Source organism: Spermophilus citellus (assembly GCF_964194105.1).
Source record: "Spermophilus citellus genome assembly, chromosome: 8".
Taxonomy (NCBI): domain Eukaryota; kingdom Metazoa; phylum Chordata; class Mammalia; order Rodentia; family Sciuridae; genus Spermophilus; species Spermophilus citellus.
In genome coordinates, this window is record NC_138189.1 from 30,879,398 (window position 1) to 30,896,654 (window position 17,257).

The 17,257-nt window shown below is 40.4% G+C and overlaps 1 protein-coding gene across 4 annotated transcripts in view; it reads left to right on the forward strand.

The window, feature by feature from the left end:
* Positions 1–17,257, forward strand: part of FAM114A1 (family with sequence similarity 114 member A1) — a 60,726-nt gene that overhangs the window by 14,928 nt on the left and 28,541 nt on the right. For all 4 annotated transcript variants that reach the window (XM_081303229.1, XM_081303232.1, XM_081303230.1 and 1 more), the window contains exons 3-5: positions 5,024–5,111; positions 16,132–16,245; positions 16,376–16,482. In XM_081303229.1, the coding sequence (XP_081159355.1) occupies positions 5,024–5,111; positions 16,132–16,245; positions 16,376–16,482 (309 nt within the window). The remainder of the gene's footprint in view (positions 1–5,023; positions 5,112–16,131; positions 16,246–16,375; positions 16,483–17,257) is intronic.

Below are 17,257 nucleotides of genomic sequence, written 5' to 3' on the forward strand. Positions count from 1 at the left end.
TGGGGACTAGTGAGAAGTCCTTAGGTCATTGGGAGAGCTGCCTTAGGAAGATAGCTCCGGAAGCCAGAGCTCTCGTGAGAGTGAGCTGTTAAGGCACAATGCTGATCCCTGAATTGTTCTCTGATTCCTGTTTTGAGATGTGCTCTCTTCCACATGCACTCCCACCACTGGGACACCATTTGCCATGAAGTCCACACCCAAGCCATGCCAGCGCCTCACTTTGGCCTTGAATCTCTAGGACTGTGAGCTAAATGAACATGTTTTCCTGATAAAATAGCTTGCCTCTTGTATTTTGTTATAGTAATGGAAAATGAACTAATATAGATGCCATGACAATAGAATACTGTAAGTGGTTAAACTTCAAATGCTATTGAGAGATCAAGTAATAAAAAGACTAAAATGAGTCCATGGCTTTGACAACAAGGAAGTCACTGTGAGCTTGATGAGAATGGCCTCATAAAATAGTGGCAGTGAGAGTCATGCTGGGTAAGATGAAGAATGAAGAGGGGAGTGGATACAGAAAGCAGACACTTTTTTTTTAAAGAGGTGAAGAAGAAATCTATAGAACAGAAACCAGATAAGTTTGAAAGAATCACTTTCTCCTTGTTGTGATTTTCATTTGTTGGTGTTGAGACAGATAAATCATGTGCATGATTAAATGTTGGAAGTATCCAGTAGAAGGAAAGGTTGAGAAGCTAGAAGAAGGGATAACCAATCCGCACACACCCAGGGGAGTTGAGGGGTGCAAGTGGTACCTAAGAGGAAAGCCTCATCCCCAATTAACAGAAGGGTACATTTAGACAGGGTTTGAGGGGTATAGGCCAGTGTGTATGCTTTGTGCATAAAAGGAACTACTTAGCTGTTTAATTTGGTTTAAACAATTAGTGTTTGATTATTAAGATTGCAAATCCATTAAGCCTTATTCTTCCTTAGGCTCTACGTTTGTCTCACAGATCCTTTTCTGTTTAGAAGTCTAGCGAAATTGAACAGTCACTTTCAAGGGGTTTCTGAAATGTTTGGTCCTTTTTTACCAACTTAAACAAGTTTCAATATTTTAAACGGCATTTAAAAGTGTGATGGATGTATTTTATTTCCTCTTTAAGTACCTCATTTATATCTACTGATACAAAGCCTTACTGAGTACTTAATAATTGTTATAAAGCTATTCATTTATAGAGTGGATTGTAAAGACCTCTCAAATGTTATAATGGTGTGCATACACTGAGGAAGATTTCAGCTGAACATTAGAAGTCTAATAATTTATTCCTTTTAAATTGGATTTCAAAAAGTTTCAAATGGGTCAAATTTCATAAATATTAGTAGGACAGAAAAGACCAAGTGTACACACAAATATTAATAGCCTGTCTTTAATGCTTTAAACCTTTCTACATATAATTTTTAAATCTTCCCAGAGTTGAATGAGGTGCATTCACCAAGGAAGAAAACGACTCGGAAATAACTGAGTTCGTTGTCAGCAGATATTTTGACAAAGCTACAGATGTCCTGAGCAATTGACACCTTCCTACTGTCCTACTGAGTCCCCCTTTATAGTGGCTATGTCATGAATTACAAAACTTAAAAAAGATTTGGTTGCATAGATCCTATGGCCCACATCACTGTACATAAGATAGCCTCAGGAGCTAATTTCTCATCTTCTCAAGGAAACAGGATAATTATATTGATCTTTGATCTTTAACACATATACTTCCCATATATGTGTTAAAGACCTTTGAATTGGATGGAATCTGGAGATTTATAAATTTTTCTAATGATACCTTTGAACTTGATGGCCTAAAATAAATTTTATTATTTTTGTTGGGCATCAAATCCAGGACCTCATGCATGCTAACTAAGCATTCTACCACTGAGCTAGACCCCTAGCCCCAATGAATGTATGATAGAGACCTTTAAATGGGATACTAGATAGGTAAGTATTTTTTTTCTATTTAAAGAACTTTGAACTTGATGAAATTCTGCACTTTTTTATATTTTTAGGAGTACGCAGCGGTTATAGACGTTTAAATGATCTTTAGTTGAGTATTGGACATCCTTCATCAATCCATATCAATTTGCTGTTACAGTATGAGGACATTCTGAAAGTTCATGGGGATGGGGCAGAGACTTCTCATTTATTTTCCCTGTGAGTTAAGACATGAAGTTGTCTGTTAAAGGAGGTGAAAATTGCACGGGGGAGGGGGGAGAAGGGTGAGAAAAAAAGCTTTAAAATAACTAGATTTGATAATGAAAATCTGAGTTAATCTGTGCTGCCTATTTCGTAGTTTCCTGTATGTGACATCAAGGCCATTTGAAGTGGAGACAATATTCACGATGAGATAATTTATAATGAATGTTTAACATTTGGTATATATATTTTTTATATTAAATGTGCACATTTAGTCATGTGAGCATTTGCCGTTGATAACAAATATTCTTTGTAGCTGATAAGAAGTCCCAACTCAAGCCAGTGCAGTGGCATATGTCTCTAATCCCAGCCATTTGGGTGGCTGAGGCAGGAAGATCATGAGTTTCAGGCCAGTCTGGGTAACTTGGCAAAACCCTGTCTTAAAAAAAAAAAGTCCCAACTCAATGTCAGAGGACTTTATTAATAAGGCAATTGAAGTAGTCACTTATTATACAGCAAAAAAATTCTAGACTCATTTAACATTTATTTCCATTTGCTAGTCAATTACCAGCTGTCAGAACTTATTAAATATTGTAAATTTGAGTCAGAAGCTGTCACCCCTAAGTGTATTAACTCTTCCTGCTCATCGGTAGTGATTTGTCCTATGAAAGAGTGATATTAATCATCAACTTACATCTGTCTTCATGATGGTATAAAATTGTCACTGGGTTCCATTGCCAAAGTGAAGTAAATCAATGTAGACACCAAAAATGAAAGCAGATAGTCAGGAGTATTTCCATTCATGTTAACAGGCTGCTCTCTGTAGACTGAACAAAAAATAAAAGCCAACTTTTAAAGCTTTTTTGCTTCATAGTTTTAAAAATGCAATTTCTTATTATTATTACCAGCTAACAATTTATGGAATATTTATTATATGCCAGACGCTGTGCCCACAACTTCATATGAATTATTTCTTGTTTTTTAAAATATTTATTTTTATTTATAGGTGGATATAATATCTTTGTTTTATTTTTATGTGGTGGTGAGGATTGAACCTACTGCCTCACACGTGCAAGGCAAGCGCTCTCCCTCTGAGCCACAATCCCAACTCCTGAATTATTTCTTTTAATTGTCACAAGGCTGATGAGGTTATTGGTTCTTATAGTTCTAATACTGCCATATCTCTCATTTTGTAATAAGGAAGGAAGAATGTCTAACAGGAACTTGAGTAACTTGTTGCCCCAAATGGCAGTGTTTGGACCCAAACCCAGGCAATTTAATTTCATGACCTTTTCTCTTGACCAGTGCTCTACACTGATGGATGGTGTTTGATATTTTCTAACACCTTTGGGTGCAAGTAACTAAAATCCAAAATATATTGGTGTACTAAATAGCAATTTATTTTTTCTCATTTAATAGGAAGAATGGAGCTAGGTAGCTAGCTGCTCATGTCGGTTGAGTACTTTAGCAGGGCCAGGACCAGTGACTCTGTGGTTCCTTGGCCTTTCCCTAATGACCACTCAGTTTCAATCATCATATCCCCATCTAGAGCAAGAAAGAGGGAGCGGGGAAGAGTTGGCACTAGCCATAGCTGTATGAGTCATCATGAAAGCAGAAACATTCTCATGTATACGTTTCATTGCTTGAAAACTGTTTCCTGGGACCACCCCTAACTGCAAGGGTGGAGACAGCCCGGGGAAAGGGGGTTGGGATGACTGATAACCAGCCTTGGGTCACAGCTGCAGAATCTACAAGCTGTGCAGGTATTTTTCAAATGTTCAGCTTCATTTTTTTTTTTCAAGTGAAAAGGCTGTGATTCTCATCTGGCTAACTCCTAATGTATTTATTCTTGCCTTGTTTCTTAGAGTATGTTCCCAGGAGGTAAGAGAAAGCTGTAGCTCTACTGAGTCAGGACTCATTGGTTGCAAGTAGCAGAAACCTCAGTTACTTATCCAATATTTATTAATTAAGCACGTAATATATTCTAGGGACTCTCCTAGGCCCTGGGGATATCAGTGAACAAAACATTTTTTTAAAAAAAGCAAAAAATTTTAAAAAGGGCATCTCGTAGAACTCAAAGACAGAAATGGAGCAGGTCTCAAGAGGGTTGGAAACCAGAAGCTGAGAAGCTACTAGAATTCCAAGCAGATCTCTGAGCATATCTCCATCATTCTGCTCACTCTGTTTTCACTTAGTTCTTAGTGTGCACAGAGAGTAGAAGAGGGTCAACCTGCATAGCCTGAGTTTTCATTATCTATTCATGCAAACAGCTCATGCTGAACCATAGTCTCCAGTCCCGACTCTAAAATCTGAGGCAAAAGAATTTGAATCCACTGAGGCCAGAGACCGTCTTCCCCTGTGCGTGAGAGATGCACTTACAGGGGTCAAATAGAAAGGTGTCTCCCTCACAAAGCTTGCTGTTACTGCTACCCACCTCCAGGCTTATTGGTACCTTTTAGACACTTTGCCCATGGTCCATGCCAAGAATCCCATCTGCCGTCCCAAAGGTTTGAAGGTTCACCCTACCTTGAAGACCACATTTGTTTAGCTGCCTGGGTCAAGTTTCTTTTGAATGTTTTCAAATCACTCTGGGGCTCTAATGTGTTGTATCTTTTTTTCTGGACCCAGCTCTTGTCCCTGACTTCCAAATAATTGGAGAACTGAGGCTTACTTCACTTCAGGCCAAGACTTCAGAAACCCACACCTTCACTAATCAATTTGGTTTCAAAGTACACACTGCAGCATGGGTCGAGATTTTTTTTATGACCCATATGAACCATAAGCTAGTGCGATACGGCAGGTGGTGGTTTTTCTTAAACCTTCCCTTTGTTTTATACCAACCATTTTTCCATTTAGGGATAAACTGAATCGCTGACCTGCTACTGATCTGTTTCTCTGCAGGCTGTGGATTCCCCTCCTCAGGGAAGAGGATGGGCAGGCTGGGGCTCCTGGGGCAAGTCTCTACTCTCATCAGCGTCTGCCACAGTAGGTGAGCAATCATGTTGCTTTGGAATAAAGTTCAGAAGCCTAATAGGGTATGATATTTTGATTGTAACATATATTGATTGAGTTTAATATTAACCCATGAGATGCCCTTATTTTCTCCATTTTACAAATAAGAAACTGAGTCACAAAGCAAATTAACACCAAAGACAAGAATGTGTGGGTTGGGATTTGAAAACCATGTAGTGGCTTTTAAACACTCTTAAATGTCTCTAAAAATGTTAAGATTTGAACTTTTATAATACATTCTCCAATCTTTTTTTTTTTCATCCCTTGACTTTTTTTAAGTGTACAATTTCACCTACTCCTTCAACAAATTTGAGGTATCTTGATAGAAAGCATTTCATCAGCTGGACATTACAATATAAATAGAACAAAATATGAAGATAGGAAGAATATATGTGATAAAGACTAATAGAGTTACGATAATAGAGCACTGCTATTAACTCTGGCTTCCTGGCTATTAGTGTGTGTGTGTGTGTGTGTGTGTGTGTGTGTGTGTGTGTATTATTTATTTATTTATTTATTTATCATTGAATGATAAAATTTAGTTTATCTAAATAAATCTATTTTATTGGTTTTAAGTTTTAAAGATACTTCCCATGTTTGTTCTTATACAAAAGAAAGCATCTTTACCAGAGCAGGTCGGTTAAGAGATCCTTCCTGTTCCACTCTTCATGGAAACTGAGGGTAGAACATCACCATGTCGGAGGTGACTCAGCAAAGGCAGCCATTTTTGAAGGTGGAGGGTAAGGAGAAGGGCGGGGAAGCCATGGGTCACCTGGCTTCAGCTCAGGGCCATGAGGAGCTTGTGCACCATGGATTGGATCAGTTATTGTTACTTCAAAATCCAGAAGGGGTGGGAAGACCTTGAGGTGTCCCTCAAGGACTTCATGGTCCTCACCTCAGTGGACCACGGCCACAAAGAGCTTAGGGGCCTGACTTCTAGCTTCATGGACCTTAGACTGCCTGGAAGGCCAGAGAGATTGCTTTCCCCTAATTTCATCTCCTTCAAGTGTCGGTTTTCTCAGAAGGGATCCAGCAAGAAATAGCTAGTGGCCAATAATGTCAGTCTCTGGTGAGATCCTGGGGAGCAGACTTTCTCTATTGCTAATGGAAGAAGGGGTCAGGGATGGCTTGGAAGCCACCTAGGCTGATGACAAAGTGAACCAAACTGAAGTGAAGGAGCCTGTTTGGCTTTCTGGTTACTCACAGGGTGAGGGTGAGCACCTGCAGGCATCTTTCTTTCTTGGAAAAATGTGTGAGCTTTTAGTGGCCTTCCGATGGTCTTGTGAGTGGCTTGCTGTCTGAGCCAAGAAATAAAAATGGAGAATCTGAAAGTTTCTTTAAAATTGGAATAAGTCATGAGAAAAAAATAATGTGGTCTCCGACATAATAGAGCTGTCTTCGTGGTTTGTGTCATAAAATAAAATGTCCTGGCTGCTCCCAATTATATTAAAGTTCCAAACCACTGACAATGAATTTGGTGCTTCACAAGGTTCTATTAGAGGTGAAGGATTTACTTTCTCATTAAAATTTTAAATCCAGGGCTGGGGTGGTGGCTCAGTGGTAGAGGATTTGCCTAGCATGTGTGGAGGCCCTGGATTTGATCCTCAGCACCACACAGAAATAAATAAAATAAAAGGTATTGTGTCCGTCTACAACTAAAAGAAATTTTTTTAATTTAAATACAAGTTTATTCCACACCAAGTAATCATCTGTCCTGTGGGTCACAGTTGCAGGTGCTTTTTGTGCATCGTTAAAGTTGCACCTACCTGGGCATGGTGGTGCACACCTATAATCTTGGGGTCACAGTAGTTGGAACTGTTTAGAGTTGGCAGGAGAATGATTTGGAAAGTGGCACTTTCTTGCAACGAGCACAGTACCAAAGACCTGGTCCTGAGTGCTACTAACTTGTCATTACAACAGATTGCCACTGCCTAGCTACCCCATGCACTTCACCTCGAGTTCTTTATTTGGAAAAGTGTGGGTCCATCCCATCTCAGGAGGCTGAGGCAGGAGGATCATGAGTTCAAAGCCAGCCTCAGCAAAATCAGGGTGCTAAGCAACTCAGTGAGACCCTGTCTCTTAATAAAATACAAAATAGGGCTGGGGATGTGGCTCAGTGGTCGAGTGCACCTGAGTTCAATCCCTGGTACCTGCCCTACACCGAGCCCCCCAAAAAGGTGTACCTGCCTATAACTGCTCCACCAGTGGTTGGCCTAGCCAGCTGCCTGCCATTGCTTCTCATTATCCAACCATTTGACAATGGGCTTTTCTGGACTTTATAAGGCTTTCCATTGAGGCTGGGAATGTAGCTGAGCAGTAGAGTACTTGCCAGTGTGCAGAGGCTCTGGATTCAGTCCCTGACACTGAAAAAAATAAATAAAAAAGGTTTTCCATCTGCCAATGGATAACTCTCTGGTTGGATTTATTGCCAGAGTCTTCTTAGGTGTGTTATTGCAAACTGACTTTGGAACATCAGCCTGGGTTTTAGTAGGCTGTGCTCCAAGGCCTCTGGGTTTTTTTTTTTTAACCTGGTTCCAAATGCAACCAGTAGATGATGCTGACTCTGCTGCTTAAAAAAGCAGGCTGAGCATGTAGCTCAGGGGTAGAGAGCACCTCTGGGTTCAATCCCTAGTGCCACCAAAACAAATAAGCAAAAATTATGGTGAGCTGGGCACAGTGGTACATGCCTGTAATCCCAGGTACTCAGAAGGGCTGAGGCAGGAGGATCACCATTCAAGGCCACCAATTTAGACAGATCCTATCTCAAAGTAACATTTTAAAAGGATTGGGAATGTAGCTCAATGGCAGAGCACTTGCCTATCATGCACGAGGCTCTGGGTCCAATCCCCAGTACCACTAAAAAAAAAAAAAAAAAAAAAAAAAAAAAAAAAAAGATCTATGTGCCTTCCTGGACTATATGGCCTGTACTGAGCTCCTACCTTGGGACTGAGAAAGAAACAGCTTCCATTACATACAGACATCATATCAATCCCAGGGCTTTGCAGCATTAACAGTTTATTATCATAAGGCAAAGAAACTTATTGGAAAACAGAGCACTCACAGCAGTAGACAAGCTCTTGAAGGTTTGTAAATTGCCTGTGGAAAGCAAAGAAAGAAAATAACCACATATTCAATTGCAATTGATTTCCACTCAGAAACCTCATGTTACCCCCAGGGTACTCCAGTTGCAGACAGGAGTGCAAAACACATAGTCCTTAACAGAACACAGAGCTGTCCATTGAACACTAGAAACAGAAGACAAAACTTCTTACAATTGTTGAAAAACTGTGGTCACAGTAGTTGGAACTGTTTAGAGTTGGCAAGAGAGTGATTTGGAAGGTGGCACTTTCTTGCAAGGAGCACGGTACCAAAGACCTGGTCCTGAGTGTCACTAACCTGTCATCACAAGACATTGCCACTGCCTAGCTATACCATGCACTTAACCTCTGTGAGACTCAAGTTCTTTATTTGGAAAAGTGTGGGTCTGAGAACTTGAGAAATTCTAAGGCCCTTTCCAACTTGTAGAAAGTGATTCTGATTCCATATTCTGCAGGGGTGTATAGAAAGAAGCTGACATCTGTAACTTCATCAAGTGGAAAAATACAGAAAATTGGCCACCTACATCCCTAGTTTTTTGTTTGTTTTTGTTTTGTTTTGTTTTGTGGAACTGGGGATTGAACCCAGAGACTCTCACATGCTAGGCAAGCACTCTCCACTAAGCTATGTCCCCAGCTCTTTTTATGTTTTATTTGTGAGACAGGGTCTTGCTAAGTTGCTGAGGCTGGACTCATAAACTTTTATCCTCCTGCCTCAGCCTCTCCGGTCATTGGGATCACAGGAGTGTACCACGGCATCCAGCTTTCTACTCTGTATTTGTTTATCTTATCTTTTACTTCACCCTTTGACCCTAGATTAAGGGGAAATGATAAAAAGTGACCTTCCCATGTGTATATGAAATCACACATTTCTCAGCCAACAGATCTTTTCAGAGAGGCCTTAACTCTTGCATATGGTTTCTCTGAAGCCACGCTATCGTCCCATTCTAAGAAGGTTTGATCATGTGTCTCCTGTGCCTTTGGACAAGTTTGTAAAATGCAACAAAAATATTTATTATTCCAGTCAGAAACCAGAGTAGGAAAGGTCAAAAGTATAGAAAAATGTAAAAAGAATATATTTTGATGATAATTCCAAAATGATGATGTGACAACCACCAGCTATGATTTCCCATAAGCACCTTATAGACTCAACTCATTCTTAAAATTTATCGCTAAGCTAAGAGTAATAGACCAATAATGAAAATGAAAGTCGACAGGCTGCTAAGTAAGGCAAAGCCTCTGCGCACAGCAGAGCCGTGTAGATCCAGATGCAACCAAAGGCCTAAATGTTTATTTGAAATTCTAGTTTTGACGGTTTTATGAGTCTAAACACCTTATGCAAGAGTACCTGGGGTTGGCAGGATGGTATATATGGAATATATCTGATCTGTATATTTACTTTTTTCAAAATTACCATGATTCCCTTTTCCCATCCTCTCCCAAGATGCACAATTTTTTCCTGCTGCACATTTTAATGAAACCCTTCTACCAGCCCTGTCAAAAATAATGACAGTGTTTATTACAGAGAATGGCAAACTTGTCAGAATGGTACTGCAGTGAGAACACTTCCCTGTGTAAATCACTATCAGTAGCACATGGATTCATTTTTTGAAGGTGACATTGCTGAGGATGTGGAAATTCTCAAGGATTGTTGCTAGAAAAGGTAATCAGATTGATGCTTGGAGTTTGCAATCTATAAAAAAACGCAAGGGGTGGATGAGTTTCTGTTGGGTGCTAGGCAAGCATTATCAGTCCAGTTACACTTCTTGTCAACCTTGAACCTAAAGAAATGTGAGCATCTGATTACACAGAGTGAACCCCCACCATCATAATGGAGAGCGAAGACTTTTCCAAAAGAAGGTTGATTGGCTTCTTGCTGCACTTTTGACAGCTTTAATTGAGCACAGCAGCATTGACTCTGTTTTCCTAAACAACTGCTCTTCGCAGCTTTTTGAAATACTTTGAATTCATTGCCAAAGGAGTCTGAAATGCAGTGAGTGTTTTTAAATTGCTTGATTTGTACAATTCACCCAAAGGGAGTGTAAGTGGGTACAACTTTCAGAGGGACTCTTAGCATTACCTATAGAGTTTTGAATGCTCAGCCATTCCCACGGTTGATCCTTTGCAAAGATCATTAACATATACATACAAAGGTGTTCAAAATGGAATCTACTCAGTGAATATTAACTGTGCCAGACACTGTCAGAGACACTTGAGATAAAGTAGTAAACGAATGAGATAAAGGCCCCTTCCCCTAGTAGGGCTTCCATGCTAGTGGAAGGAGATAAACAATAAACAATGCACATAATGAATAGGAAGTTTACATAGAATGCCAGAAGGTGATAAGTCTATAGAAATATATAATAAGTGGATCGGATCAGAGAGGTTAGGAGTGCAAATGGTGAGGATAGATGTTGGTTTGGTGGTATTTCAACAAAGACTTGTAAGGGGTGAGGGAGTTCACCATCCATGAAAAACTTGAAAGAACCATGGGATTTTTTTGTTTCTTTGTTCATCCATAAAGAACAGTTAAAAAGTGATATAGTCATTCATTGGAATACTATGCAGCCATTAAAAAGAATAGGGTAGATCATAATTCTAATTTGGACACCCAAGAGAGGGATTGAGGCAGAGATTTCATGCGCTACACTCACTGTGACAGTGCCAAGGCTCCAGAAGCAAAAGGATTAGGAAGCAGAACTGGATGGAGAAGAAGTAGAAGTGCAGCACAGTTTGAAGCAGAAGCCGCAACCTGTCCCATGGGGAGCTTTGGGTTTGGGAGGACTCTTCAGAGACATCCCCTGTTGAAGCACAGGGCTGGGTCTTTGTATCACCAACTGCCCCACTGACCAGTCATTGTAGTACAGTTTTAGGAGAACCAACTCCCTGGCCAGGGCAATTCCCCGGGGAGGCGTTCCATTGAGGGCTGTCAGTAGACAGGCTCCCGCATGGGGAGGAGGAGCAGGGGTCCCGGGCAGCACACAGCAGCCACAGCTCTGTGCACAGGCTGACTCCCACGACTTATTGCCAGGTCCCAACACCTGTGGCGGTACAGCCATTTTTTTTTCCTTGAAAGAGGCCACAAGAAATAAGTGAGAATTGTTATTTAGAAGGAAGAGTTTGACTTCAAGTCTTTTAGAAGCTTCAGTCACTCCTCATTTTGGAAGTCCCTCCTATATCATAGCAAATATAATAGTGTGCACCCACACCCCTCATCAATATTATACCTGCACATAACTTTGAGTCAAATGTATTTGAATAGTAATTGAGATAAGTTGACCTAATGTTGTGTTTTGAAGACATTCAGTAAATATTGATCCATTTCTAACTTGCAACTTTCTTTCATGGTTTTAAAGTAACAATTTTTTTTCAGGTCTTAATTATTTCCATAGTCTCCTATAAACTCATAGACCCTGTCGCCTCTGTCTACACAGAAAGAGATTGGGTCCGCCCTCCGTGTCCATGTATCTATAATTTTTGCATTTGCAAATTTATGAATTTTTTATTTTAAAAATAAGCACATGAAAAGATACTCATTTTCACTAATTATCAGGGAAATGGAAATCAAAAACACCCTCATGCCTGTTACAGTGACTACTATCAAAAAAAAAAAAACAAACAGAAAAGCAGCTATTAATTTCCATACCAAAAAAAAAAAAGGAAATAAGTATTGGTGAGAACGTGGAATAATTGGAACCCATATGTTCTGTTAATAAGAATGTAAAATGGCATAGCTGCTGTGGGAAACAGTGTATGGCCATTCCTCAACAAATTAAAAGCAGAATTACTATATAGTCTAGCAATTCCACTTCCAATTATATACTCAAGAAAATCAAAAGCAGTATCTCAAAGAGACATTTGTACACTTATGTTCATAGCAACATTATTCACAGTAGGTAAAACATGGAAGCAACCCGAGTGTCCATTGACAGATGAATATATAAGCAAAATGTGGTCTGTCCATACAATTGGAATATTATTTAGCCTTAAAAAGTAAGAAAATTCTGGAAAATGCTACAACATGGATAAACCTTGCAGAGAGTATGCTAGGTAAAATAAGCCAGCCACAAAAAGACAAATCCTGTGTGATTCTACTTGTGTGAGGTACTTAAAGGAGTCGAAATCAGAAACAAAATAGAATGCTGGTTTCCAGGGATGGTAGAGAGGAAATGGGCATCACTGATAGGTATAAGAGTTTCAGTTTCACAAGATAAGGCGAGTTCTGGAGATGGACGGTAGTGAGAGTTGTATAACATTGCCAATATATTTGTTACCACCATACTATACACTTAGAAGCAGTTACAGAGATACATTTTATGTTATGTACACTTTACCACAAAAAAACATTTAGGGACAAAATTCAACCAGTTATATCAAGGAAATTACATGGGATTTTTTGTTTGTTTGTTTGTTTGTTTTTAAAATGTCCATTTTAAAAAAAAAGGAAAGAAAAAGAATTTGTATTAAAAAACACCTAAAAGAGAAGAATCCTCCTAATGAGTTAGCCATTCCTTCTTGAGGTCCTTTGGCGGGTGAGACGATGGAAGTACCCACTGGACACCAGTCATGAGGCTGCTGTGAAGAACTGCTCTTGCTCCCCCACGTTACCCACGTGGTCAGAGAGGACCTCCCCCACAAGCCAACTACATCAACTTTTCATCTTTCCCTTCAAGGGGTTTTGGTCTTGGTAGAACTTACAGGAAGAAGGCTGGAGAGATCACAATGGTTTTGGAGAAGAAAATTTTTGTACTGACATGTAAGATTGCACACAGTGTCTGAGAACTCAGTCTGCACAGCACAGGAATGACCCTAAAGCATCAAGCTGTGCGCCCCACCGTGTGGTTGGGATGGGTTAGAGTCAGGTTAACACCCATGGAGGTGACCTTCACCTTGCTCTGTGGTCAAGCTATGGTAAGTCTAGCTTGTTTTAGCATAAAACACCCTTTTTAAAAGGAGAAAGCTCCTGACCAAGGATCTGATTTCCAAGGAGGTACGGAAATGAGAGTAAAATGACATTTAATCAACATAAATGACATCTAAAATCTTCTCTGTATGATATAGTGAGTACATATGTGGGTCTAGACTCTGAAGGACCACGTTGGAAACCTGCACCTGTCACTGAGTGGCTCTGGGACCTTTTGCAAATTATTCCACCTTGACCAGGTCTCGGTTTTCTTGGGTGTAGAATGGGCTTCATAATATCCCTCTCCTCATAAAGTTGTTGAGATAATTACTGTACTGAAAATATTGAGCACAGTGCCTGGAACATAGTATGTGCTTAATAAACGTCCATTGCAGAGGTTTCACCCGCCTCTCCCCTATGATCTCGCCCTCTGGGAAGTAGGTGGGACAAGTCTCCTATCTGAGAAGATGCACAACACTCTGGTTAACTGGCTCACCCGCATCAAATAGCTAGTGAACCTCAGAACTGGAATTCCCCCACCAGACTTTTGACTCCTAAGCTTGTGTTATTTTCCACCATGTCAGAGGTGGTAAACTAAACATCAGCCAATCATGCAACATTTATTTTAAAATGATTTCTACAACATTCTTTGCAGTACTCACCTTTTACTGCAATAAGAAAAGGGGTTCAGGATATTCCCCCTTTAGGCCATGGAATTTAGAGGGACTTCTTTTTCTTTTTTTCTTTTAGAATATTTAGGGTTCATGATGACATGAAGAAATTAACACAGAGATCTGTTGTTATTGTTTTTACTGGTAGAACCCAGTGAACATCTCTGGAAATTAATTACTCCTACCTAATCAAAAGGTGACAGTAACTCCATATGATTATTTCCTTGCTCTGGGCACTAGATGTCACACTAAGTAAAGTTTTAGAAGTCACTCTTCAAAGTAGGGTGTGGCAAAATGTCTTAACCTAGCTATGAAAAAATTACAGCTTTTCCATAAAAATAAAGCTCAACTTTGTACTTCTAGTAGAATGCGGTAAAGATGTACTTGTACTAACAAAATTTTAAAAAATAATGGCGAATCAGAAAATAGAGTAGCAGCCCATGTCCATGTCTGTTTTTAGGCACATTCCACTTATATGCACATGTAAACGGTATTTCCTTCCAGTGATTGTTTCAAGAGGCAGCTATGTGTGTCCAGAGATGAAGAAGGTACCCTTCCCTGGAGAAAGAACCAGATATGACCCTAACTTGCAAGAGGAGGAGAAGGGCAAAGAGAAGATGAGGGATATGAGGTTAATTAAACCTGAAATGGTCTCAGGGACGGATGTGCCATTACCTTTCTTGCTTGACTTAAGCAGAGAAGATGGGAGCAGATGGCCAACCTCCTCCAACTCGATTATTCCTTGATTGTGATTCTCAGAAATCTAGATGAGAATCGTGGGTTGAGATTTGGATGTACATTCTCCTTTTGGAAAATATATGTGTTTTTTTTTAAATGTTAAGGAACGTGGACTCGGTATGTAAATGAATTAGATTAAGTAATATCCTATAACTTGAATGTTACCGAAACTTCAAAAAGTTTCCATTGAAATGCTTGGAATTCATAGATAGGAAGCTTAGAATTAACTCAAGTCAGGTTTAGCAGTTTATTTTTTCAAGTAACTCAATAATGAGTTTGAACTCTGTCTAATGATCTGCCTGTGAATATAGACACATTTTTTTCTCTTTGTAATTAAAGTTACAAAGTTTCTTTAATTTGGGGGGGGGAGGTCCTATATAATATATAATGACAGGTGATTTCCACTGGATATGCTTGGTAAATATCAGTGCCTTCTTTGTGTTAAGATTACAGTTGATGAAAACTACTCGTTGGGTTTGGGACTCATCTGTGTCATCCTCTTATCCAGGAAATGGACAAATCGTCATTTTAAGTGCTTTCTAGTTCTGAGTCATTCTGTTTTGCTCTCGAATCCTACTGTCACTCGGGACTCCTTTCCCACTTATTAACATTGCTGCTGCCTTGTGTTTTAACAAGCTGAGGTTTCTGGAGAAATCCTTTATTTTCTCCCTGCATGCCAAGGGGGATGGTGAGCACTGGATGGGGACAGCCATGCTGTTTGTCTTTTAAGGACTTAAGCAACCAGTAGGACCATCAGTGGGCTATTCATTCCTCAGGCTTGGGAACTCACCACAGCTCATGATGGGTCCTCAAGGGGGGAAATCACTCCAGAACAAAATGGGGATAAGACCATCTATCAAGTCAAGGGTTGGAATTTGTTCAGTGTGGATGGGACAGCCATCCTGTATCTCTGTATTCACCAGTGAGTTATTGAATCCTTGCTGCACTGGGATCTCAGAAATATAAGTATTGTCCCTGCCCAGGTAGAGTAAAATCCATACCTTTTAGCCTGGTTCAGACCATTGCTACCAAAGACAAATTCTCAGAGCCACTGGGTGGCCTATGTGGCTTTTCTATTTGGAGATGTCAGCTCAAGACCCTTTGCAGTGACACTTGGAAGGAGCATATTCAGGCTCAGCTGATTTCAGTTCAACCAATATTTAACACCCTCAATGTGTTGGGTCTGCAAGGAATCAAAAAATGAATGACATTTGTCTACCATGAGGATAAGAGTAGCGCACTATTCATTGGCATTGTCTTGAGTTTGGAACCCCAGGGTGAGAAGCAAAGTCAGTAATGTGGCATCTGAGAGTGCTTCACATACACTATCTCATTTGCTTCTCACAGCAACCCACTGAGTAAACCTGAGTCACAGAGAGCTTCTCTAAGGTCACTCACGCAGGCAGTGGGGAAGCTGAGCTCCTCTTGGAACCTACTTTGGAGGGATTCCAAAGTCTCTGCTGTGGGCCACTTTGTTGCAATCACGATGGATACCTACAAAACTTCAAACAGCTCTGTAAGATCAGCCAAAGAATTTTCAGACCACAGGCATCTAATGTGTGCACAAACCATATTTATATTTCCTGACAGGTCACGGCTTGACTGCAGTCAAAGAAAAAGCAGGGGCCACCCTTCGGATTCACAGTGTCAATTCTGGATCTTCTGAAGGGGCCCAACCTGAGACAGAAAATGGAGTCCCTGCACGTGCGTGACGTGTGACTCTGGGCATGGGGTGGGAGGCTTTGGACTTTGTTATATCGTGTGCATGACTAGAAGCTCCCTAAATTCAGATCAACAAGATGAACTCTAGCAGGATTTTATTTTTTCTCTTTAGTTGCAGACGTGGCCGCAGATCAGGACCCTGCAGGTAACCCCCCAGCGTCCCCGGCGTCAGGTTCTCGGGGCATGCTGTCAGCCCTCACCAACGCGGTTCAAAGCACTGTGAGTCCTCAGCAGTTTCCTCTTCTCCCCGTGTCTCCCTTCTTTTGATATTTCTATTCACCAGTGACCTAGATACATCAGAGGAAAGATGGCCGCGCTCGTGACTTTGGATTATGATTTTGTTATGCTTCCTGCTGCAGAGTAGGTGTAACCTTGGATCCCAATAATAAGGGCAAAATGAAATACAGTTTTATGTTTGAAAGAAAGGAGCTGTTTAGAAGGTCCCTTTTTCAATCTGAATGAATAGTGTCCTTTCCTATTGCTGCAAGGACAGCCTCTGGTTGGAGGAGAAAGATGCTTTGAGAGCTGGGACAGATGTTTTTCCTGGGTGGTCTCTTGCTCTTGACCCTCAATTTTAAAAAATCATAAAGCCATTCAATTTTTTTTTTAAAAGGACCACTTATTAACATTGCGCTGCCTTGTGTTTTAACAGTAAAAGCCCAGATATATTTCTGAATATTTTTTTTCCAGACAATCTGTGTCCCTCCTACTAAAGGAAGCTTATCATTGGCACCAAAACACTGATGCATGGTGAAAAGGGGGGACCCCCACCTGACTAGAGGCCGCTAGCTGTCCTGAGGGTCAGGGAGAAAGATATTTTCAACAATCTAGAACCAACTAGCTAGTTTTTCTAGAAATATGGATCATGTCCCATTCGTTCATTCATTTGCTCATTCATTTTGAAAAAGGGATGTATGCCCTTCACTGTACACCTAGAGCCCCCTCCACTGGACACTGGGCATGAGATGACAAACAAGAAGGTGCCATCTCTTTC